Source organism: Rattus norvegicus, chromosome 5 (genome assembly GCF_021556685.1).
Source record: "Rattus norvegicus strain SHRSP/BbbUtx chromosome 5, alternate assembly SHRSP_T2T, whole genome shotgun sequence".
In the NCBI taxonomy this organism is placed as follows: Eukaryota; Metazoa; Chordata; class Mammalia; order Rodentia; family Muridae; genus Rattus; species Rattus norvegicus.
Genome location: NC_141538.1, coordinates 162228398 through 162252500, shown reverse-complemented (window position 1 = coordinate 162252500; position 24103 = coordinate 162228398). Strand labels below are relative to the sequence as shown.

The window sequence follows — 24103 nt, the reverse complement described above, 5'->3', positions numbered from 1 at the left end:
AGAGGTAGAGGCAGGCAGATCTGTGTGAGTTTGTGATCTGTAAGAGGTCCTGTGTGTGTGTGTGCATGTGTGTGTGTGTGTGTGTGTGTATTATATATATGTGTGTGTGTATATTATATATATATGTGTGTATATTATATGTTTGTGTGTGTGTGTGTATCACAGCTTGAGGAAAGACATGACTTTATGAACTTTAAGAAGTTCAAGGAATTCCGAGGAGAATAAATGCATCTAGAGACCCATGGCATCAAACTATTAGAAACCAAAGAAGCAGGGCGTCCTAAAAGCTTCAGAAGTGTGAGTGGGAGAAGTGGCTCGGCAGTTAAGACCACTTGTGTGCTCCTGCAGAAGGCCCAGGTTCAGTTCTCTGCACCCATGGTGACTCACAAGCACCTGTAACTCCAGGTCCAAAGGATCTTATGCCCTTTTCTGGCCTTCAAGGCATACAGGCTATGTGTATGGTACCCAGATATGCATGCGGGCAAAACACTCATATACATGAACTAAATAAATCTACAGAATGAGGAGGAGGAAGGAGGAGGAGGAGGAAGAAAGGAAGAGAGAAAAGAAGGGAAGAGAGAGGGAGGGAGGGAGAGGGGGAGGGGAGGAAGGAAGGAAGGAAGGAAGGAAGGAAGATAGAAAGACCATGAACAATAATATATCAGGGACAGTAATGATAACTTACCAGAGTATATCAGTGGAGGTTTTACATCAAAAAAATCTAGAAGCAGTGGGATAACATATTCAAAGTAAAGAGTAAGAACTGTCGATTAAGGATTCTATAGCTCACACAACTGCCCTTTAAAAACAAGGAAGTGATGAAGATATTTCGAGACAGGCAAAAACTGAGGGAGTTTATCAGCTGGAGCTCTGGAGAGCCAGAGACCCGCCTTCCAACGTAATCATTCAAGTCAAGACAAAGGGACGATAGCTCCCTTAAATGAAAATACACAAAGATAAAAAGAAAAAAAAAACAATATTATGTAATTTAAAATTTGTAACTACCTGTTACTTCCTACACAATTTAGGGGAGAAATATATAAAAGCTGTAGATCTATGCAAACGAACACAGAACTCATGTTGGTGTCATTGGTGACAGCAATAAAATAAAAATAGGACATGATGGGGTTGGGGATTTAGCTCAGCGGTAGAGCGCTTGCCTAGCGAGCGCAAGGCCCTGGGTTCAGTCCCCAGCTCCGAAAAAAAGAAAAAAAAAAAAAAAAACAGGACATGCAAGATGGTTCAGTGCGTTAAGGTGCCAGTCCCCTAGCTTTATGACCTAAGTTTGATCCCTGGAAGCCACATGGGTGGAAGGAGAGAACTGACTCCCACAAATTGTCCTCTGAGTTCCCCATATATGGCATGTTCCACCCCAGCCACCCCTGCTCCGCGCATCTATGTAGAAAATATGTGACAAGCTTTGAAAACACACACAGTCTTGTTTCATCACAGGAAACCTATATCATAGCCAATTAAATCAGGAAATAGAATTTTTAAAATGTTGCTCTCATTTGTTGCAGCGAATTGAAGCCTCGTGTAGTCCCATCTGCACATCTAACGAACTGTAGCTAGAGACAAGAGGTTTACAGTTTTAACAGTCCTTACGCTGTGTGCGTTTCTTCTTATAAACTGTGGGTTTGAGCTCCTTGAGGGCTTTTGTGTTTGTTTATTTACATTGGTAGAACACTGGCATTGTGGTTAATTGGGAAACTCATTTACAGAATGCCGTGTGCCTATCAGGTAGGTCATGAGGAGGCACTGGTGAAGCGGCAGGCATAAAGGAGACCTTGAAGTGCGTGGGAGGTAAATTTTCAAGATAGATTTACTTTGATGCTGGAGGCGGAGCACCGGGTCTTGTGAATTCTAGGCAAGCGCTTTGACATTGACCTATATTCCCTGAGCCCTGAAAATAGAATTTAAAATTTTTTAGCTGGGCGTAATGGCTTATACCTTTCATCCCAGCAATGTTGAGGCAAAGGCAGGTGGATCTCTGAATTCAAGGCCAGCCTGATTTACAGAATGAGTTCTGGGATGGTCGAGGCTTTCACAGAAAAACCCTGTCTCAAACAAACAAGCAAACAAACGAACAAATGAACGAATATTGTTCAATTATGTGTATTTGGGCGTGGTGCCTTTTGCTGATACACTGTGGGGGTGAGAGGACAATTTTTAGAAGTCAGTTCTTTTCTTCTACCAGGTGGGTCCCAGTTATCAGACTCTGGTCATCAGGGTTCATGGCAAGTTTCAAGTCCTGTGGTCCGGGCTTGATTTTCTCGATTTCAGAAACTTTGTATTAAGGGCTTATATTATAAGAAATTACAGTATCATTTTGTTTAGTCTGAACCTGCTTTAGGCCTCGAAATAAATATTCACTAAGTGATTGAAACAGGGGCTGGACAGATGACTCTGCAGTTAAGAGCCCTGGCTGCTATTCCAGAGAATCCTGGGTTCCATTCCCAGCACCCACATCGTGGCTCACAATCATCTGTAACTTGATGCCCACTTCGGACCTCCACAGGCGCCAGCCACATACACAGTACACACAAACACATAAAGGCAAAACATTCTTTTTTTTTTTTTTTTGGTTCTTTTTTTCGGAGCTGGGGACCGAACCCAGGGCCTTGCGCTTCCTAAGCAAGCGCTCTACCACTGAGCTAAATCCCCAACCCCACATTCTTTTTTTTAAATATCTATTTATTTATTTCATGTAGATGAATACACTCAGATCCCATTACAGATGGTTGCGAGCCACCATGTGATTGCTGGGAATTGAACTCAGGACCTCTGGAAGAGCAGCCAGTGGTCTCTCCAGCCCAAGGCAAAATATTCTTACATGTAAAATAAAAACAAAAACAATCTCTCTTTTAAAATTATCCCAAGCTGGGTGGTTGTGCTGCCCTTAATCTCAGCACTCAGGAGGCAGCTCTCTGACTTCAAGGCCAGTATAGTCTGCAGAGTAAGTTCTAGGACAGCCAAGGCTACAAATACACATGGAAACCCTGTCTCGAAAAACCAAGAAAAAAAATATCTTAATGCTTTATTTAACAATCAAACAGAAGGTCAACATGGAAACAAAGGGCTTGAGCACCACCGCAAACTGTTTGAACGTAATATATGCATGTATCTAGGGGTTGGGGATTTAGCTCAGGGGTAGAGCGCTTAGGCCCTGGGTTCGGTCCAAGGATACACGTTTCTCAAGCACACATGACAAATTCCTAGGACCATGTCATAGGTCACAAAACAAGTCTCACAACACCCCCCACCAAAAAAAAAAAAAAAAAAACAGAAAACAAACAAACAAAAAACCCGAAATCCAACAAAGATCCTTTTCTGACACCATGTAGAAATCAGGGAGCAGGCAGGCAAGCAAACAAGGGAGCGCAGGCGGGAGGGGGCGGTGCACAGTGTGGAGCAGCGGCTGCCTGGACCCGGGCGGAGCCACAGCTGTTTGGCAGCTACGCGGGCCCCTCGGTCCCCGCCCCACTGGGCGGGACAGTGCGGGGTGTTCCCCTCCCCGGGGCGGGTGCGGCGGCCGCTGAGCGGACCCCACGGGACCGCGCGGATGTTGCCACCTCCGCCGAGGAGCGGGCGAGACTGCGGGGCCCTGCGAGCCGGGCCCGGGGCCAAGATAGGGAGCCAAGATGGAGAGCCAGCAGGGCAGGCGGAGAGGAAGCAGCAGCAGCGACACCACGCCATCCTGCAAGAGAAGGATAACACGGGTGTAGTCAAGCTCATTGAAAGCAAACATGGAGTTACAATCCTACAAGTTTTATGGACCACAGGGAACTCCATATGAAGGTGGGGTGTGGAAAGTTAGAGTGGACCTTCGTGATAAATACCCTTTCAAATCTCCATCTGTAGGATTCATGAATAAAATTTTCCTTCCTCACATTGATGAAGCGTCAGGAACTGTGTGTCTAGATGTAATTAATCAAACTTGGACAGCTCTCTATGATCTTACCAATATATTTGAGGCCTTTGTGCCCCAGTTGCTGGCCTATCCTAACCCCATAGATCCTCTCAATGGTGTCACTGCTGCAGCCATGTACCTCCACCGACCAGAGAAATACAAGCAGAAAATTAAAGAGTACGTCCTGAAGTATGCAACGGAGGCCTGAAGGAACCGAAGAAGGGCACTGGTGACAGCTCATTGGAGAGTTCTATGTCTGACTAATCAGAAGCTGAGGCCCAGGACAAGGAGTTGTAGTAGAAAAGGCATCTGCTTTTCAGAAAGACTATTGTATCCTAAACATGAGAGGCGAAGTGCATGGAATATTCCCACATTCCGTTTCGGTAGCGATATGCGTTCCAAATGCGTCCATTCATAAGTCCATTTGGCCAAGTCAGCCTGTGTGCTACTGAACTGTCAAGAGATTGCCGCTCTGATTGGTAAACATGAAAAAAAAAAATAACAGGAAAAGTTTGCTTCTTTTCATTGATGGTTCCAAAAAAACACACCAAATCTTCCAGCTCTTGGATGAAGATAGAACCGTGCTTTTTCAGAGTGAAAAGGAAGGGGTTTGTGCTTTGAGAGTCTGCAAAGCTAGCCGCTCTGTCCATGTTAGCTGCTCCCTAGTCCTAAGTGGCCCTGTGTGAGAAGCAGGGTGTGGAACAACATGAGACAAAGTTGATGAGAAGTGAGACTCAGGGCTTTTGGTTTTTGACTCAGATTTAAATGCAATTTTTTTAGGTAGATTTCCGCCCTCTCTACTACCAGACCTGCGACCACATTGGTTTTGCCTTGGAGGACATCTGGGAAGTATTTTCTGAACCCATTTCCTTTTGGGTGTCCAGCTTGTCATCCAGAGGAGCACCTTGAGAGAACAGGACTGGAGGAGAAAGGTGACAAGAAGATGTAGAGTGACATCTGATCTAGAGCTGGGCCTGTTAGAGACCATTCCCCTGGACTGAGCCGTGAAACTGGAAGGGGTTTTGGTTTTTGTTTGTCCCTCTTTTTTTTCTTTCAATTTTTTTTTAAAATCTGTGTGAATTGTACTTAGACAGATTACAGATTTAATTTCCACCTACCAAGAGACAGTCTCCTTCCTGGACAAGGCGCTCAGTGGAGCATCAGATGGAGGAAGGCTGGCCTCGTTACTTGAGCCCTTGCATGGCCCTTGAACTTCAGCCGTAGTTTTGCTCCTGGAAGCTTCCAGCTGCTTATGGGAGTGGGTAATGGGGATATTTGAGACCCAAAACATCTTAAATTTTGAAATGGGTAACAGTTGAAACAAACGGAAGTTTTGTACCAAAGTGTCTCGAAGTGGGGAAGAACCACTTTTGTGAATTGTCACGGAGGCAGGTTGAGGGGATAACACTTTCTCCCTCTGTGATAACAGCCAGTCAGACAGCTGGAAGTGCCTGACCCACTGCTACCAGTAACTGCCATCCGGTGCACTTGTTGGCTTAAGAGAATACTCCCACCGACTAGTCTACAGGCCAATCTGATGGGGGCATTTTCTCAATCGAAGTTCCCTCTTTTCCGATGATTCTAACCCAGTTTACAAGCACATGGTGTAAAACTGAGGACCTGAGTTCAGATCCCAGGAGTCCTTGTAAATGCTGGCTGTGGTGGCAAGTGTGTGATCTCAGCACCTATAGCCAAAGGGGAGGGAAAAGGACAAGCATTCTCTGAAGCTTGCAGGCCAGCCCAGGCTGGACAGTGCAGTGGCCAGCAATAAGAGACGCTCTTTGAACAAGGGGAAGGCAAAGAATGTCACCAGATGTTGTCCTCTGACCACCACATATACAACATACAAACATGGGACAACATGTGCCTTCTTACACATCACATACACAAATTACACACACCATACACAACATACTCGCACAAAACACTTACATACATACAGCCTAGACAAACCGTACACACTACACAAACCATAAAAACCTCCCACACCATATGCTCCACACACACCACATAGATTATATATACCATGTACACTGCACACAACATACATACGATGCACACACACCATATATTAGACACATCATATACTCTACACAGACATCATGCATTTCACACATGTACATGCACCACTCTATACCACACCATGTAGTCCACCCACGCTGTACAAACTCACAAGCGCTAATAAATATTTTTAAAAAGAAACAAATGGACAAAATTCATAGTCCATTGATGACAAAGAAAACAACTTTAGATAGTAAAATGAAAGTGGGGAAATCACTATACTAAAAATTATTTTCTGAGATTTGATTTTTATTTATGTGTATCTAATCACACGCCACATGAATGCAATGCTATGGAGATCAGAAGAGGCCATAAGAACCCTGGGAACTGGAATCAGAAGAGGTTGTGAGTCTCTGGCATGGGTACTGGAGGCTCCTTTCTTCTGCCAGAGCAGCAAATGCCCTTAACCACTGGGCCATCTTCCCAACCCCTGCAAAAACTGGAAAATCGATATGTAAATTCCTAGAAACACGCAATCTATCAGACTGAATTCTAAATCAATAAAAAAGCCTGAGATAGATCTATAATTATCAGGAAACTGGATTTGTAATCAGAACCTTAAAGGAAACTCCAAGACAGAGAACTTACTGGGGAACTTCATCAAACATGGAGAAAAAATTTAAAAAAGAAGGAAAATAAAAAAGAAATAATAATAACACTGGGGTCTGGAAAGAAGGCTCAGCGGTTAAAGCGGCTCTGCTATGGGACCCACCTACGCGATCGCTCACAAGGATCTGTAACTCCAGTTCCAGGGCGTCCAATGCCGCCATCATCTGGTCTCTGTGTGTACTGCATGCAGTTGGTGAACAGACAGGCATCCACGTAAAAAACTTAACGTGTTTTACTTTATAAAATAAAAATTAAAAATAGTACTAACACCAATCCTTCTCAAATACTCTACAAATTTGAAGGGGAGGAAATAAAATGAAAAAATAAAACCAGCATTACCCTGATATCAAGGCAAAGATGTGAAGAAAAAAAATCAAACTAATAACCTCTTAAGAATAATGGTGCAGAGGGTGTGGTGGCACAAAACCCCAGGACCCTGAGACAAAAGATCATCAGTTCAAGACTTGCCTGAGTCAAAAGAAGGAGGAGGAGAAGGTGGAGGAGGAGGAGGAGGAGGAGGAGGAGGAGGAGGAGGAGGAGGAGGAGGAGGAGGAGGAGGAGGAGAAAAAAAAAGCTAGGGATGTAGCTCAGTGGTTAGAGACCCATCTACCTTCTCACACTTAATCTGGTATGTGGGAGGCCTAGGCAGAGAAGCATTCTGAGTTTGGGGCCTGCCTGAGCTGTATACTGAGACCTTGTCTCAGAATAAAAAAGAAAGGAAGGAAAGGGAAGAGAGGAAGGGAGGCAGGGAGGCAGGGAGGAAAGAAAGAAGGAAGGAGGGAGGGAAGGAAAGAAGAGAGGGAAGGAAAGAAAAATGATGAGAGCAGGATACTGGGCCCTACCCACATACAACAAACTTCAGGCAATAGCATTGGGAGCTAGACAAAGAGTCCTTCTCAAGGATGAACTTCTAATTGAAAGATTAATTAAAGATTTAATTATTTTAGGTATATGAGTACACTGTAACTGTCCTCAGACACACCAGAAGAGGGCATCATATCCCTTTACAGATGGTTGTGAGCCACTATGTGGTTGCTGGGAATTGAAATCAGGACCGGAAGAGCAGTCAGTGCTCTTAACCTCTGAACCATCTCTCCAGCCCTCTTTTCTTTTTTAAAATATATATTTGGGGTCTAGAGAGATGACTCAGAGGTTAAGAGCAGTCAGTGCTCTTCCAGGGGTCCTGAGTTAAATTCCAAGCAACCTCACAGTGGCTCACAACCATCTGTAAAGGGATCTGATGCCCTCTTCTGGTGTGTCTGAGGACAGCTAAGTGTATTCATATTCATAAAATTAATTAATTAATTAAATCTTTAAAGAGAGACAGAGAGACAGACAGAGAGAGGGGGGGGTGGCTACCAAGATGGCCCAGTGGGTAAAGGGGATTACTGCCAAGCATTATGGTCTGAGTTTAATCCTCAGATCCCACACGGCTGAAAGAGAGAACTGATTCCTAGATTGTCTTCTCACCCCCACACATGCATCAGACACACGTATACGCCACATTCCCCCACCCTGTCAAATAAATACATGTTAAAAACTGTTTTTAAGGGGTTAGAGAGATAGCTTAGCAGTCAAGAACATGCACTGCTTTTCCAGAGACCCTAGTTTGATTCCCAATACCCACATCTGTAGGATGATGTCATTATGCACGTGAGGGCAGGTACAAGATAAACAAGGCCTGCCATTGGACGAGAAGGAAGGATGGGTAGGAGAAAAGTTTTAGAGAGGATGAGGAGGAGACAGGAACAAGAGAGAGGGAAGCAGCTGAGAGAACATGGAGGCCAATGTTTAGATTCCTCTCTGCACATTTACAGGTTGTTAATGAATATTCTTAAGGGATACAGGACTTTGTAGGTCTAGATGAGCAAATTATATCTTATCAATTGGGTTAGAGGTTATCATGTTCTGTGTTCTTGATTTAATTGAGTTTGAGAGAGTGTGTGGTGGCTGGACCCACTGGGCCGCCACAGAATTGGGATGTGTATGTCTGGCATGGTGGCAACCTGCCTTGGGAACTAGATGGGTAGAGAGATTGCTGCCAGGCTCAGAGGGAGGCCATCGGCAGAGTGATAAGGGATGGAGCAGAGCGGGTGAGGCACTTTCCTGACTGAGATGAAGATGTCCAACAGATGTCATGTTGGATCTAGTGTGGGATAAAAGAAACTTTTTTTTTTATTTTACTACAACACACATCAGGCAGCGCTCCCCCTGCCTCTATATTTCCAGTATATTCAGTATATCAGTACATTCTAATACTAATGGTCTCTTCAGGCACCTGTACATATGCACACTCGATGACATACATACAATTATTATAGTGAATAAAAATCAAAAAACATTTCTTTTAAGATAGAGCTGGAGTACTGACTCAATAGTTAGATGCATAGTTGTTCCGAGGACCTGGATTCAGTTCCTAGCACACACAGAGACTCACAATTATCTGCAACTCCATTTCCAGGAGATCCAGTGTCTTCTTCTGATGTCTAAAGACGCTGGGCACACAAGTGGCATATGCAGGCAAAACACTTATACACATGAAATAAAAACAAATAAATCTACTAGAGGTGTTTTTATTTATTCTTTGAGAATTTGTTAAATATATTTTGATGATAAAAATAAATCTAAAATTATAAATTTTGAGGACCTGGAAAGATGGCTCAGTAGTTAAGACTACTGTTTTTTCGTTTGTTTGTTTTTTTCCCAGAGAACCTAGGTTCAGTTCCCACCACACAAGTTAGCTCACAACCACCCATAAACTATATATATATGTAATTTTATTATATAAAATTAATTTTTTAATGTTTTTAAAATAAGAGGGGGGAAGGAATAGAAATAATTGAACATATCATGACCACATAAGCTTCCAGCTCTTCTGTACATAACTTGAAAAGAATGAGAACTGGGGGCAGGAGAAATGGCTTAGTGGTTAAGGACACTGACTGCTCTCCCAGAGTTTCTGAATCCAACTGTCAGGAACCATATGGTGGCTCACAGCCATCTGTAATGGGATCTGATGCCCTCTTCTGGTGTGTCTGAATACGGTGACGGTGTACTCATATGAATTAAATAAATATTTTTTAAAAAATGAAACCTGAGATTCAGAAGGATGCTGCTGTACCCACGTGCAGAGCAACATTCTTCACATTTAGCCAAGAGAGAGGCACACAATGTGGGTACTCACCCACGGATTGATGGGTCAACAAGATATGCCAGGTCATACAGCCTTTACAAGGAAGGAAATTTGTATAACCTCCCTCGTGAATGAATCTTGAAGACATGAGTGAAATGCATTCAGTGTAACAGGACAAACACTATGTGACCCCTTTTCTGGGTGTCCAGAATATGCACACTCATAGAAACTGAAAGTAACATGGCCAGAAGAATGGGCACTGGTGTTTGGGATGTGGACATTCTGGATAGGAATATTGGGGGTGACTGAATAACAATGTGAATGACTAAAATTGATCAGGCGGTGGTGGTGTAAGCCTTTAATCCCAGCATTCAAGAGGCAGAGGCAGGGGGATCTCTGTGAGTTCAAGGCCAGCCTGGCTTACAGAGTGACTTTCAGGGCAGGGCTACACAGAGAAATCCTGACTCGAAAAACCGAACCAAACTGGGGGGGGGGGGAGAAGGAAGGAAGGAAGGAAGGAAGGAAGGAAGGAAGGAAGGAAAGAAGGGAAGAAGGGGTTGGAAAATGAGGAACAGAAAGGAGAAAGGAAAGGAAGAGACTTTAGAGCAGTGGTCAGTTATCATTGAATGGTCCTTTCACAGGAGTCACATACCAGATAACCTGACTGTCAGATATTCGTGTTATGATTCATAAAAGTATCAAAATTACAGTTATGAAATAGCAATGAGAGTAACTGTAGAGTTAGAGGTCACCACATACTATACATGTTAATGTAGTTATAATAACAGTTGTATGAAAGTGTTGCAGCATTAGGAAGGTTGAGAACTACTAGCATAGAGGAATGCCAAGAACAAAATGAGAAAGTATAGATCTGGGCTGGAGAGATAGCTCAGTGGTTAAGAGCACTGGCTGTTCTTCCAGAGGCCCCGGGTTCAATTATCAGCTACCACATGGTAACTCACAACTGTTCCAAGGGACCAAACACCCCCCTATACACATACATGAAGGTATAACATTAGGGCACATAAAATAAAAATAAAAATTGGAATAAAATGAAAGAAAAAAGAAAGGACAAAGGAAAGTGGCCAAGTGAGTCTGAGACAGACTCTGAGACCTTTAGCTCAAGCCCTTCTTATCCTGGACTTTTTAATTCACTCTCTACCTGCCTATATTCTGAGGGATAAAGCAGGGGTATGAAAGGCAGCATCTCAGATGTTCTCATGAATATATGTTCTTTTCCAGTTCACCAAAGCCACTGAGCACACACCTCAGTGCAATTACAGGATGGAATATATTCCCTTCCCAGACCACAGACCAGACTACATTTCTCGGTGGTATACAAAAAGGAAAATGGAGGTAAAGTGACATTTATTAGCAGGTGGGAGTGTTTCAGAGACTCTGGGTACATCAGGGAGGGTCATCTCCTACCAGACTTTCTTCCGATGGGGACAAGCTTGTCAGCATTCATCCATAGGACATAGTCGTGCTCTGTGCCACCACACTCTGAGAATCCCAAGTGAGAATCCTGAGTGTTTTGTTTTGCCAGCCTGTTGCCTCCCCATTCTATCTGCCTGGCACCTGTTCAAACTTAGGTGGGTGAAAGGAAGGAGTAAAGTGTGGTTTGTAAGAATCAGAATTTTAGTGTAAGGAGGGACCCTGGAAATCAGCTATTCAGAATCCAAAGGCAGGGAACAAACTCTTTCAAATTGTGTGGCTTAATGGTAAAGGAACAAGTGAGTGGCTTTTCTATAAATCAGACCGTGCATGTATCTCTTCTCTTTTTTAAAAAGACTTCTTTTATCTATTATATACTAGTACACTGTAGCTGTCCTCAGACACACCAGAGGAGGGCATCGGATCTCTTTACAGATGGTTGTGAGCCACCATGTGGTTGCTGGGATTTGAACTCAGGACCCCTGGAAGAGCAGTCAGCGCTCTTAACCACTGAGCCATCTCTCCAGCCCTTTTTTAATTTTTTTTTAACTTAAAAAATTATCTGTTCCTTCGCTGTGGGATACACCAATGGATGTGTGCACGTGTGGAGGTCAGAGGACAATCTACAGGAATCAGTTCTCTCCATCCCCCATGTGGAACCTGAGGATCAACCCCCAGTCCCCAGACAGCAAGCAGCTTTACCAGCTGAAACGTCTCTCCAGCACAACTTAATTTTATTTCATCATGAACTGAAATTCTTTTCATTTTAGCAGGGACTGAAGTCCCCGGGGGGTGGGGTGGGGTGGGGGGGGGGGGGTGTTGCACCTGTGTTAAAAGGTTCCACAAGCCTGATTGACTGATCAGAACTTTCTGATTGAAATGTTTCAGAATGTTACAGCTACAGAGCCAACTTCTTCCTCTTAACAGCCACTCACTGCATTTGTGTCTGACCCAACATCCTTCTAGCTATCTGGGGAAATCCTTTTGAAATGCATTAACCTAGCTCTCCCCTAACCAAAGCTGAGAACTTCATCACACAGCATCTGAGACATGTCCCAGAGGTTTCTCCATTTTGTTACAACTTACCTACCTGATGTTCCAACTGATGCATTTGGAAAATACTTCATTTTATGGCTTTGATTTGTTTTATGACAATAAAACACTTCAGGAGATTCTAAGTGTGATGACGTACACCTTTAATCCCAGTACTCAGGAGGAAGAGACAGGTGGAGTTCTATGAATTTTAGGGCAATATGGTCTGCATAGGGAGTTCCAGACCAGTTGGGCCTACACAGAAAGGCACAGTCTCAAAAAATAAAAACAAACACCACCAAGGGCTGGAGAGATGGCTCAGCGGTTAAGAGCACTGACTGCTCTTCCAGAGGTCCTGAGTTCAATTCCCAGCAACCACATGGTGGCTCACAACCATCTGTAAAGAGATCTGATGCCCTCTTCTGATGCATCTGAAGACAACTACAGTGTACTTATATATAATAAATGAATAAATCTTTAAAAACAAAAACAAACACCACCAACCATAAAACAAAACAAAACCTTCATGAGGGCCAGCTGGCAAGGTAGCTTATTCGGCAAAAGGCTCCTATCACCACACCTGACATCCCATCCCTTGACTATTCTTTGGTGAAAGGAGAGAGCATAAGGTTTGCCAGTTGACCTCTGATCTCCACGCAGGCGCGCGTGCACGCGCACACACACGCAAATAAATAAAGATAAAATAACATATTTATTTTAAAGTTCCCCTGAAGGCCCAGCAGTTTAATTGCTGCAGTCTGGAAGTAGAAACCATGTGGGTCTCTGTGATTCCGAGGCCAGTTTAGTCTACAGAGTGAGTTCCAAGACTGCCAGGGCTGTTACAAAGAGAAACTGTTTCTCAAAAAAGTTCCCTGACACTCAACAACAACCACCATACACCCACACACAGCCAAACAACCAGAACTTCCTTCCTCAATATTCTCTCTGTTCCTAAGGATTCGCCAAGTCCCTCTCTCAAGGTTAATTGGCTGTCCCTGGCCTGCTCTCTGCCACCTCGTGTGGCCATAAATGGTATTGCATGCCCCTCCTCATGAGAGCCGAAGGGTCTAAGAAAATATTTTGCCACCGTATCATTTTTGAGACAGCAGGGCGGCACTCAGAACCCAAAGAAACGCCAACAAAACTCTGTTAGCCCCTGACCTTCTATCACCCAGGGAATACCACCAGCTCACTGGCTAGATGACAAAGCCACTCCTAGTCCCTCCTGGTGCAGCTTGGGAACTCTGCATCATATCCAGTCTAACCCGTTCGTCTCTCTCTGGCATTGTGCTCTGATTTTAATTAATGGGATCACCTTTTGAAGTCTGGGGTACAGGATTTCTATAGCCCACGACAAACACGCCATCCCCTCAATCAGTCCTGTTCCCTAGAATTCCCTTCGAAGCTAGAAGGATTTCGTTCGGGAAACTCCAGTTTCAGACAGGCATCCCAAAGGCAGAAAAACAGTTTTCTCCTTCCTGGTAAATAACTCTTCACCGAAGAGAGGGCTCCTTGCTTTGAAGCTGAGGGTATCGTAAACCCTTCCTGGGGAAAGGCGATTTGCAGACACTTCTCTGGGTCTTCCAAGAGTAAATGAAGGGACCGTGAGGCCCAAATGCCCCCTTGCCTTGGAAACAGGCAGGTAGGGTGACAAGGAAAGATTGAACCAAAGGATGTGATGTCAGATCCCAAAGCTGCACCCTGAGCGGCCCTGACAGTTTCCATTCAGCAGATCGTCCTGATTTTAATACTAATTTACCATTGTAGTTCACCCTGGGGGTGAATGTACTTGGCCAGAGATGTGAAAGCAGCGAGCAGGGGTATATAACTGAAAGAGGAAGGGGTCCGGTGAGATAGACAGTTCTGTGGCCCTTAGAAGTCTCTGGTGACCGATGGAGGCTTTCTTTCCCCTGGAGATTCTTGGGAGGTGGTCACTGCCCTTATCCTGGGCTGGAAGGGACACATTGCTCTGATGGATAATATGGCGACTGCTTGTGTCCTTCCAGGGTCTCCCACACAATTACCTGATGACCCATCACCAGGAGCCCTGGCATCGCTATCTGATCAGCACCTATGATGACCACTACAATCGGCACAATTATAACCCAAGCTTGCCTGCCCTGCGTACCTGGAATGGACAGAAGTTGCTGTGGCTGCCAGAGAAGTCTGACTTTCCCCTTCTTGGTACTTTTATAATTGGAGATTGTACCCCTGTCTTTATTCAATGAGGGGACCACAGATGCACAGGGCTGAGGTGGGCTCTTATCACAAAGACCTACATGAGGGTGAGGTCAAAGGAAAATGAGGTTTGTGTGTGGCTTGGAACTACACCTGCCTCCTTTCCTTGACATCAGGGATGGTTCTGTAATGACAGCCTCACCTGTATGTCATGGGGACTGTTTACTAGGACCAAAAGTGGTCAGAAACAACACATTCTCTACTCCTCTGCTGGGCCTTCCCTCTGTGCACAATAATTGAATCTTCGTTAGGGTACCTAGGGGACATAGTGACGCTAAGCATACATTTTCACCTTCAGGGTGTTGATCCAAGAAGGAAACATATTTATCTTATTAATAAATAAGAGGAGATTGAATAAACAAGATAGGGGTGTATAGTGTACAAAAACATAAAACAGGTAGTGGTAGAGCTTTTGAGACATTCGTTCATGCCTTCATGCCCTCTCTGGCCTCTGCTCACTTTGCTAGCCTTAGTTCTTTTATAATGGCCTGGAAAATGTAACAGGAGTGTGAACAATTGTGCACACACACACACACACACACACACACACACACACACCCGGCAGCTCCTAGAGATGTCTCCATTAGCACAAAATTGCCATGGTGGGCAACTAATATGCCATTCCAGAACTAATTGGCTTTACTGCTCTGATGGGTGATGTGACTACGGTGTGTGTTCTCTATAGACCAAACTAGCCTCCAACTCACACAGATCTGCCTACCTCTGCGTCCCAAGTTTTGGGATTAAAGGCGTGTACCCACCACTGCCCTTTCCACGTGTTCTTATAACCACTATGTGCAAGACTCCTGAAGCCCTGTGTCACTCAAACCTGGTTTCTCTTGCAGGACCTCCCACAAACTATGGACTATTAGAGCAACTGCAGCAAAAGTGGCTTGCTCCCAAGACTGGCCTGAAAGAGAGCATTTACACTACATCCTACCCCAGGTTACCCGTGTGTGCTATGTCCAGAAGGGAGCATGCCATCCCAGTCCCTCCCACTCGACTGCAGCCTATGCCACGCTCCTGAGAATTACCACTCCACTTACAGTCTGGCCCGAGCCAGAAGACCCCACAACCTCACTGGACTTGAGAGATAGCAAACATCTGCAGATGTACCCCAAGAATGAATTATGGACCATTGTTTTGTGTGGAGTGTAGGAATCTCTTGGAATCATGATTTGTATTTTATGGTATCTTGTCTCTAAACTCATAGGTTGTTTTGGGTTACATCCCATAATTAAAGCTTTTTAACACGACCGTCAAGCCAAGTGTGTACAGAGGACAAAGAGACACTATAGGAGAAAAGCAAAAGGGTCCTGAGTCCATTGCATTGGTCACTGTGATCTGACAGACAAATGCTTTAAAGGAAAAAGGTTCTGTTCTGGCTCATGGGTCCAGAGTACAGTTCATTAAGCTGGGGAAGGCCTGGGGGCAGAAGCAGGAGGTAGTTGGTCCCTTGCGTCCCAAGTGAGAGGTAGGTTCAGCAGTTGACTTCTTTTTGTCTCGGAATCCTAGTCCATGGAGTGACACCACCTACAGTTAATTCAATCTAGATCATCCCTCATGGGCGTGCCCAAAGCTTGTCTCTTAGATGAATCTAGAGCTGTCAAGTTGACCATCAGGATTAATACCATCACAAAGCCCTTTAAAATGTGTTCGTTTGTTTATGGGTATGCACGTGTGTGCATTCCTAAATGGGGGGGGGGGGTCAGAGGACAACTAGTGTGAGCAGGTTCTCTCCTCTGGCTTCTCCTCTCTCTGGCTTCTGTGGCTTGAATTCAGATGGCCAGACTTGGCAGCAAGCAACCTTACTCCCTGAACCTTCTCGGCAACCCTCATCACAGGTCCTTGTTTGATTTTCCCATATTCCACAGAAGGGAAAACTGAGGCAGAGAGAGGCCACAGACTCCCTTAGATCTTTACAAGTTCGTGTGTACTTTCAAGGGATGTTGGGCCCAAGGGTGAGAAGCATTCTTGGCTCTGAGACCAATGAGGAAACGGCAGAGAAAAGGGACAGTGACCTGGGGAGTATATCAAAATAGCGGGTGATAGGAAAGACGTCCATCTCACTGATGTTTGCTCAGGCTACAGAATGGGTATGCTGGCATAAAGGGAGTCATGGGACATTGTCCTCTGCCTTGGGTTCCCAGATCTTTTTGGGGGTCTGGGAAGGAGAGATCTTTAAGGATGTTGGAATAAAGTAGATTTCCTGAGGGGGGGAAAACAGCCTTGTTCTCACCCAGAACAGTGGTCCACTGGCCATGGGAACTTGTCCCAAATTAAGGATATGATTCTAATTTGGCACCTTTTTCCAGGATATTTTTCATATCTTCTGAGGGGAGGGCAAGTTTGAGCATGCACACACCACAAAGTGTTATGTGGTCAGAGGACAACTTACAGGAGGAGTCAGTTCTCTCCTTTTACCATGTGGGCCCCAGGAGTTGAACTCAGGTCACCAGGCTGGCAGAAGAGTTACAGTCCAGTCTTTCTGGGAAGAGCCTTTCTCTGCTGTGGGGCCTCCAACCCAACTCCAGCTGTTGGCATCCACTACTGTGAGTACAATGAATGCCCTGTATATAGATGATGCTTAACTGAATGCATATGAATAACCTGTGTCTTTGGGAATGCCTCTCAGACCCAGCATACTATTCCTTTGAGTCTCTGTCATTCTGTGCCTCCAGCGGAATTCCTAAGGACTGGTTAATCCCAGTCCCAGAAGACCCTGTTCTTCACAGATCGCAAATCTTCCCGCCAAGCATCAGAGCAAGTGCCTCCTCCTTTGGACCTTTTTGGCCAACCCGAGAGAGGACTACACCTCAAGATAGCTCTGTCCTCAGCACATCTACTATCATACATACATACATACATACATACATACATACATACATACATCCCCTTATACATACATGCATCACTCCATCCATTTATCCATCCATTAATTCACTCATTCTATAAATAGACATTTTCCACCCACATATTCATTCATCCATGCATACATGCATTCATACTGTAGGGAGGAGATAACAGGAAATTTTACTGCCATTTGACTTCAAACTCCATTTTACCTAAGCTGACCAATTCCCCTTCTAAGCAAGAATAGTTACCCTGAACATAATTCCTGTTCCTAACCACAGAAAGAACAAATGAATTTGATTGGTTGGGCAAAAACACTTACATTCAATGCCAGGTGACAATGATGGAACCCTTGAGAAAGTCTCTAATCCCTCAGTTCTGACTGGTAAAAATTATAACCGTACGCTGGCCCAGATGCTTTTGGATTTTACACCTTGGTACTACTAAGGTCTGGCAGTAGAAACAAGGCTCCTGGGTCCTTGTCTAGTGGCCCTGAACCATTAGTGACTCCACTTAGGCCGTGGGAATAATGAAAGGATTTTGTTGTTTCACACGCCTGCTAGTGTATTCTCTTCCCTTCCTCGTGGCATACAGCGGACATGGTGTAACAATACAGCTGTCCATCTCTGTCCATCCAGCCATTCACGAATCTCAACAATGTCAGAGCAACTGGTTCTTCTTGATTATCTATGTATTTTCCCGCCCAAACAAACAGCAACTGTTTACCTGTTTTGCAGAAAAACAATTAATAGAAACTCATTTTCTTACATTTTTGAAACAGAGAGGAGAGGGCTTAGCTGACTGAGCGTAACCTTCGTTGAGGATTGAGTATTATGTCTGCCTCAGGGTGGACTCCCTCACTGATTAACTGCCACATTCCAAGCTGCAGAATCATTGGGGACAGTCCTGTTTTACAGGGGCAGAGGAAGAGATAGTATTCACTGAATGGCCTGAGGTCACACAGTTGTTGAGGTGTAGAGCCAGCTGGATGCTGGACTCAGAGAAGTGGCTGCGCTCATGCTCCTTGAGCCCTTGTCTTTGTGCCTCTCCACATGACAGCTGGGGTCCTCTCTGTGCTTGGCTCACAAGCCAGAGTGAGCATGTGATTTTTACACTGCAGGCAAATAGTGTGACTCAACATTTAGAGCCTGAGTCTGTGTCATCCCTTTCGCAGGAAGCCTGCTGGCCTCCAGCCTTCTGTTCCAGGGTAACCTCTGCACCTACTCTGGCTCCTTCCGTATTTTTCCAAGTATCCAGAACTTCAGACACTGACGAGTACTAAAGGCTTGACAAATGTTTGTTGAATGACTAAAGGGAGGGAGGGATGACAGAAGGGGGAATCAGGTGATGGAGAAAGGTTAGGTCAAGAAAGCTCTAGAAGACAGAGCTGGACTGCCTCTTTGCTCCAGCACCCAGACTGTGAACCCATAAACATCCACTGAGCTATGATTGATCTGGTGCTGCCCTCACAGAACCTCCTTCCAGCAGGAGAAGAGGCCTATTAAATACCTACAGGACACAGGAGTTGGGGAACAGACCTGTGGGACTGGAGACCTTGGAAAAATATGAGGGTGTGTCAGAGTAAGCAGAGGCCATGACCCCCATGATGGAGAAATCTGATCTAACCAGGTATTGCCAATGAAGGTTTTCCTGAGGAAAGATGTTTAAGTCAAGACGGCAATGCTGAAGGGACGGAGAGAGAGGAAAGGTAGCTCAGCCTGTAGCAAGCATAGGAGGAAAAACTCTTCCAGTTTCAGTTGCTGGGCAGCTGTGAAAAGTTCAGCACGGTAGTTAATTGGCTGCAGCTGCTGTAACAAAACACCAGAGCCCCATTGCCTTAAAGGGATGAACGCCTATGCTCTTACAGCTCTGGAGGTGAGACAGCTACAAGGGATGTGGTCTAGAGGGCTTCATTCCTTCTGCGGGGTTTCAGGATGAATTCTTCCCTTGTGGGTTCTCTCTTTTTTCCTCTCTCTTTCTTTCTTCCTTCCTTTCTTTCTTTCTTTCTTTCTTTCTTTCTTTCTTTTTCCCCAGCTGGGACAACTATACCCGACTCAACATTTACAGTTCCATTCCTATTCCCTCTAGGCCATTATAGCATATCCTGTGCAGACAGCTGAGCTGGACCTGTGGGAAGAATTGACCTTAGGCCCTGGAGACTAGGACTGCCTAACGTATGCATATGCAGTGTCTTAGGGTTTCTATTGCTGTGATAAAGTACAGTGACCAAAGCAACTTGGGGAGGAAAGGGTTTATTTGGCTCATATTTTGATATTGTTATTTACCACTGAATGTCAGAGACCAGCTTTGTCACCAAAGAGTAAACTGAGAGCAGCTGGCTAATAGAGGTGAATCCAGATACCTACAGGAGCCAATGTCTACGGTAGCTAGCAGTAAGAGAAAAGAAAGCAAGGGGTGTGTGTTTGTGTGTGTGTGTGTGTGTGTGTGTGTGTGTGTGCGTGCACACACACAGGATGGCTGAAGCAAAGACAAGTTCTAACAAGTTATCTCTTCTTTTAACCCCATTTTATACCCCTTGTTGACAAAGTTTTTTTCTATTGGGAAGAAAATTACCGCATAGCCCCAAGTTACATATTTTCCAGAGATAATCGCCACAAGAACATATTCTTCAAAAACAGATTAAAATCTGTACACAAAAGAAAATCACAACAGGATACAGAACCTGTCTCAAACAATCTGTGAATGGTTGACTCTCAAACTCTTTTCCAGGGAGGCCCTTCCTCCTCTGCTCCCAGTCTCTCCCTTGTCCAGCAACAGAATGCCCTGGGGGTGGGGGGAGGGGTCACTGGCCCACTCTACAGTTTCTAGATCAGTAGGACAAAGGGGAGTTGCTGCCATTGCTAGTCCAACAAACTTTTCACAGGCTGCCACTGCTGCTGTAGCTGACAATCACTCCTAGAAGCTATTCTTCCTTCTATTTATATAATTTCTCTGAAATAATGGATTCTACAGCGAAAAGAGAAAGGGTTAGAGGTGGTACTATGCGGGTGGGGTGCTTGCCTAGTACACGTGAAACTCTGGGTTCCATTCCCAGTATGACATAAACTGACCCACGTGATGTATTTTTTTTCTTTTTTCTTTTTTTTTTTTTTTTCGGAGCTGGGGACCGAACCCAGGGCCTTGTGCTTGCTAGGCAAGCGCTCTACCACTGAGCTAAATCCCCAACCCTGATGTATATTTTCTACCCTAGCACCCAATGGGTGGAAGCCAGTGAGTAAGAAGTTCAAGATCATCCTTAGCTACACAGTGACTTTGAGGTTAGCCTGAGCTACATGATGCTATGGGTAGGCCGCCAGAGATGACTTTTATAGCCACGCACTTTATAGACAGGTTTATAAACCACATCCTGACATCCTTCTGAGCAGCTTCAGCAGGGGGGGGGGGGCTTTGCAGAAGTAAGCAGTTTGAAGGAAGAAGTTTTAATATAGGCTAAAATAAGCAGTGAGCTGGAGGGAGTTCTGACTAGAAAGGCAGTTCAGCAGAAGCTGAAACAAGACAGCCAGGACATCCTGACCTTGGGTTTTAACACAGAATTGGATAACTTCTCCACCAAGGAGATCCAATTCTAGTTAATCCTGAAATTGACTCGGCAAGAACACAAGATGGAGGAAACGTTGCCTTTTCTTGCCCTGTCACGATAAGATCCTGTCACAGGAAAAGAATGAAAAAAAGAAAGAAAGAAGGAAAGGAAGAAAAAATATATATATTAAACACCAAACCAGATATCCTAAAGGTTTCCCTAGCTGTAATAGGTCTACAATGTTACTGCTGAATCTGTGTCTTCATTTATTAATGGGCACAGTAGTAATTGCTAATTCAGACAAAAATATTAAGCCTGTGGTGACTAATATGGAATTCTCAACCCAATTGACAGACTCTAGAATCACCTAGGAGACATCCGTGAGCACCACTATGAGGAAATTTCTAGACACAGTTAGCTGAGGTAATTAAACGACACCTTTCTTCTTTCTTTCTTTCTTTCTTTCTTTCTTTTTCCTTCCTTCTTTTAAGCTGTTTATGTTAGATATTTTGTCAGATCAAGGCACAAAGCAAAGTAATATAGAGCCCAAGGCTGGGCATAGTAGCTGCTAATGTTTGATACACAAAGACTATAGGCATAGCTAGGAACCTGGGTGGGAGTCGTGCACACATTTTAGTCCCAGCCCTCTGGACGCAGAGACAGATGGATCTCTGTGAGTTCAAGGTTATACCCTAATCTACAAGTTTCAGGCCAGCCAAAGCATAGTGAGAGGAGAGAGAGAGAGAGAGAGAGAGAGAGAGAGAGAGAGAGAGAGAGAGAGAGAGAAAACAAGCACAAATAATTTTGGCCCGGGTCTAAAGCAGAATGCATTCACAAGTAGCTGTTCCTGTTACAAGCTAAAGGCCCAAAGACCATGGCTAAAGTTAGAATTGAGAGTCTGTAGTGGCTGGGGTTGGGGGTAGCGGGGTGGTAAGAGAACGGACTGCTCTTCTATAGTTCTATAGTTCTTGAGTTCAATTCTCAGCAACCGAATGGTTGCTTGTGTCTTGTGTGTCAGAAAGAAAAAGAGAGAGAGAGAGGAAGAAGAAAAAGAAGAAGAAGAAGAAGAAGAAGAAGAAGAAGAAGAAGAAGAAGAAGAAGAAGAAGAAGAAGAAGAAGAAGAAAAGAGAGAGTCTGGAGACCGTGACTGCCTGAAGAGAGAAGCATTTCTCACAGAGCAGCCCCAATGCATATTACAGGGATTTTGAAGATAAAGAACACAGAAAAACTGCATTCTGCTTGGCAATTGCAAGGGAAAGCAAGCAAACAGTTTAACAAGAGCCAAGTCCATATAGTTGGCTGGGGTATTTTTGACCCTGAGTTTCTAGAACAGGGTTGGGGGCTTTCCCACTTTCCCAAGGGAGTTTCAGGGCAAGAGGTGGAATCAAAGCTGGGTTCAGCCAAGACAAGATGGAGAACACTTTGCTATTACATTTCTCTCTGCTGTAGTACAGTGGTACCTTGAGTTTAGAGCCCAGCTAGAATTGCTTGGGGATCAGGACATGGGAGGTGGGAAGAGAAGGATAATGCTATCATAAAGCTGCACTGCCATCCTCGATAGTCATCTTGACACCACTTTACAGGCTATATGGTTTTCGACTCCGAATCTTTTTGTGCCTGGTATTATTACCACTGGAAAACGGGGGTGAGAATAATTGAAAACTAAACCGTGGAATGTGTCTGTCATCCCAGCACTCAGGAGGCAGAGAGGCAGGAGGATCAGGAATCCTTGAATACCTTGCTAGTCTGAGGCCAGTCTGTGTTACTAGGGGCCGTCTCAAACAAAACAAATGAAAAACCAAGTGCAAGTTGAAACGAACAAAGAAAAACATCAAAACCAAACTCTTCACCTCACTTCCACCTCGGTGAGGTGATTGTTTTGTTCTTGGAAAGGATGTGTGCTTGGTAGTAAAGCTAAGGCGTGCTGGTGCTGGACGTATTCACGCATGGCTTCTGAGGCAAAACATTGGTACCCACAGGGCACGAGTGACTGTCAAGTTGGTTGTCACCCTCAGTTTTGCCCCCTGAGAAAGGAGGAATCTCAGAGGTCCCTAAAACATAGGAAAACTGAGCCCAGTTATTCCTACCTGCTTGCTTAGCTTTTATTTCTCCTAGACTGGAACTTCCACGGTCCCCAGGGAGGCAAAGATTAGCAGCGTGTGCTATAGGAACCCAGATCCCCAAGTCTTCCACTCCCTTTGGGACCCTTGCCAGTTCCAGGAATCCTCCCACCAGGTGGGGGCTTTATCTACACAAAATATCAGCCAAGTTGCCTCACTAGTCCACCCTCTGAACCTCCTGAATGCTTCCCAGGGCCATTCAAGGGCAAGCCAGTCTTCCTCCACAGCACTATAGCTCAGAGGTAGAGCACCGAGTCTAGGAAGCACATAGGTTCTTGAACTCACCAATAAGCATCAGGGAAACCAGGAATGTTAAACAGCTAGGGCTGTCTTTTCAAAGTGAAAGAAGAATAACCAGTTTTCTGCCCAGAAGGCTAGAGTAGGGGGAGTGGTTAACAATACCCCATGATCTTTGCGCAATCTGTATGACAAGGCCACACCAGCTCCTCCCCTAGACCCTCGAAATGTCACAGGTACACAATGTCCAATACTCATTTTTTGCGGATGATTTCAAAGGTACTTTACAAAGAGTTTTGATGCGGTTGTGCTCTAAGAATTATTGTGCACACAGGATTGTGTTACTTATTACCAGGAAGCTTCTTCCCCCACCATCCCCAACTGTGCTGTTCTTAAATATACTTAAAATAAACTGCCGGGTGTCAAAGTTTGAACCAGGCTACTGAGTCTTGTTGAACTGGACTTCTTTCCGGCTTCTCCAGGATATTTGATCCACGCAGAGACCTCCCTCACACGTGGATTCAATTTTGTGTCGATCACTGTGTAAAATGGCGCACACCTGTGATCCCAGCATTTTGATGAAAACGGAAAAATCTAGAGTTAAGGTCACTGGCTACATAGTTTATCGGAGGCTAAGTCTGGGCTGTAAGAGACCCTATCTCAAAACAAAATAAAAAGTAAAAAATAAAACCCAGTAACACAACACGAGGACTTGAAGCCTGTCTGCTTCTGTTCCTTTCAACTGAGAGGCCTTAGTTTTCTTTAGAGGATTAGTTACCATTGGACACTTTAAAAAAGGTTGGCCTCTTTGAATTTAGCCTTAAGTCTTGAAAGTTTTCTGCCTAGAAACAGTAGCAAACAGCCGTCCGCAGGGCATGCAGGGGGAAAGGGAGGGGCTAGAAGGAGGAGGGGAGGAGAGGAGGAGTCTAAGTCTC

The 24103-nt window shown here is 44.7% G+C and overlaps 1 protein-coding gene and 1 pseudogene across 1 annotated transcript in view; both read left to right on the top strand.

The window, feature by feature from the left end:
- Cfap107 (cilia and flagella associated protein 107) overlaps positions 1–15672 on the top strand; it is a 19098-nt gene extending 3426 nt beyond the window's left edge. The window contains 3 exon segments of the mRNA NM_001109629.1: positions 10956–11069; positions 14186–14363; positions 15263–15672. Of these exon segments, the coding sequence (NP_001103099.1) occupies positions 10956–11069; positions 14186–14363; positions 15263–15444 (474 nt within the window). The 3' untranslated portion in view covers positions 15445–15672.
- On the top strand, positions 3653–5395 carry LOC101241876 (ubiquitin-conjugating enzyme E2H pseudogene; annotated as a pseudogene).
- Positions 15673–24103: the final 8431 nt, after the last annotated feature.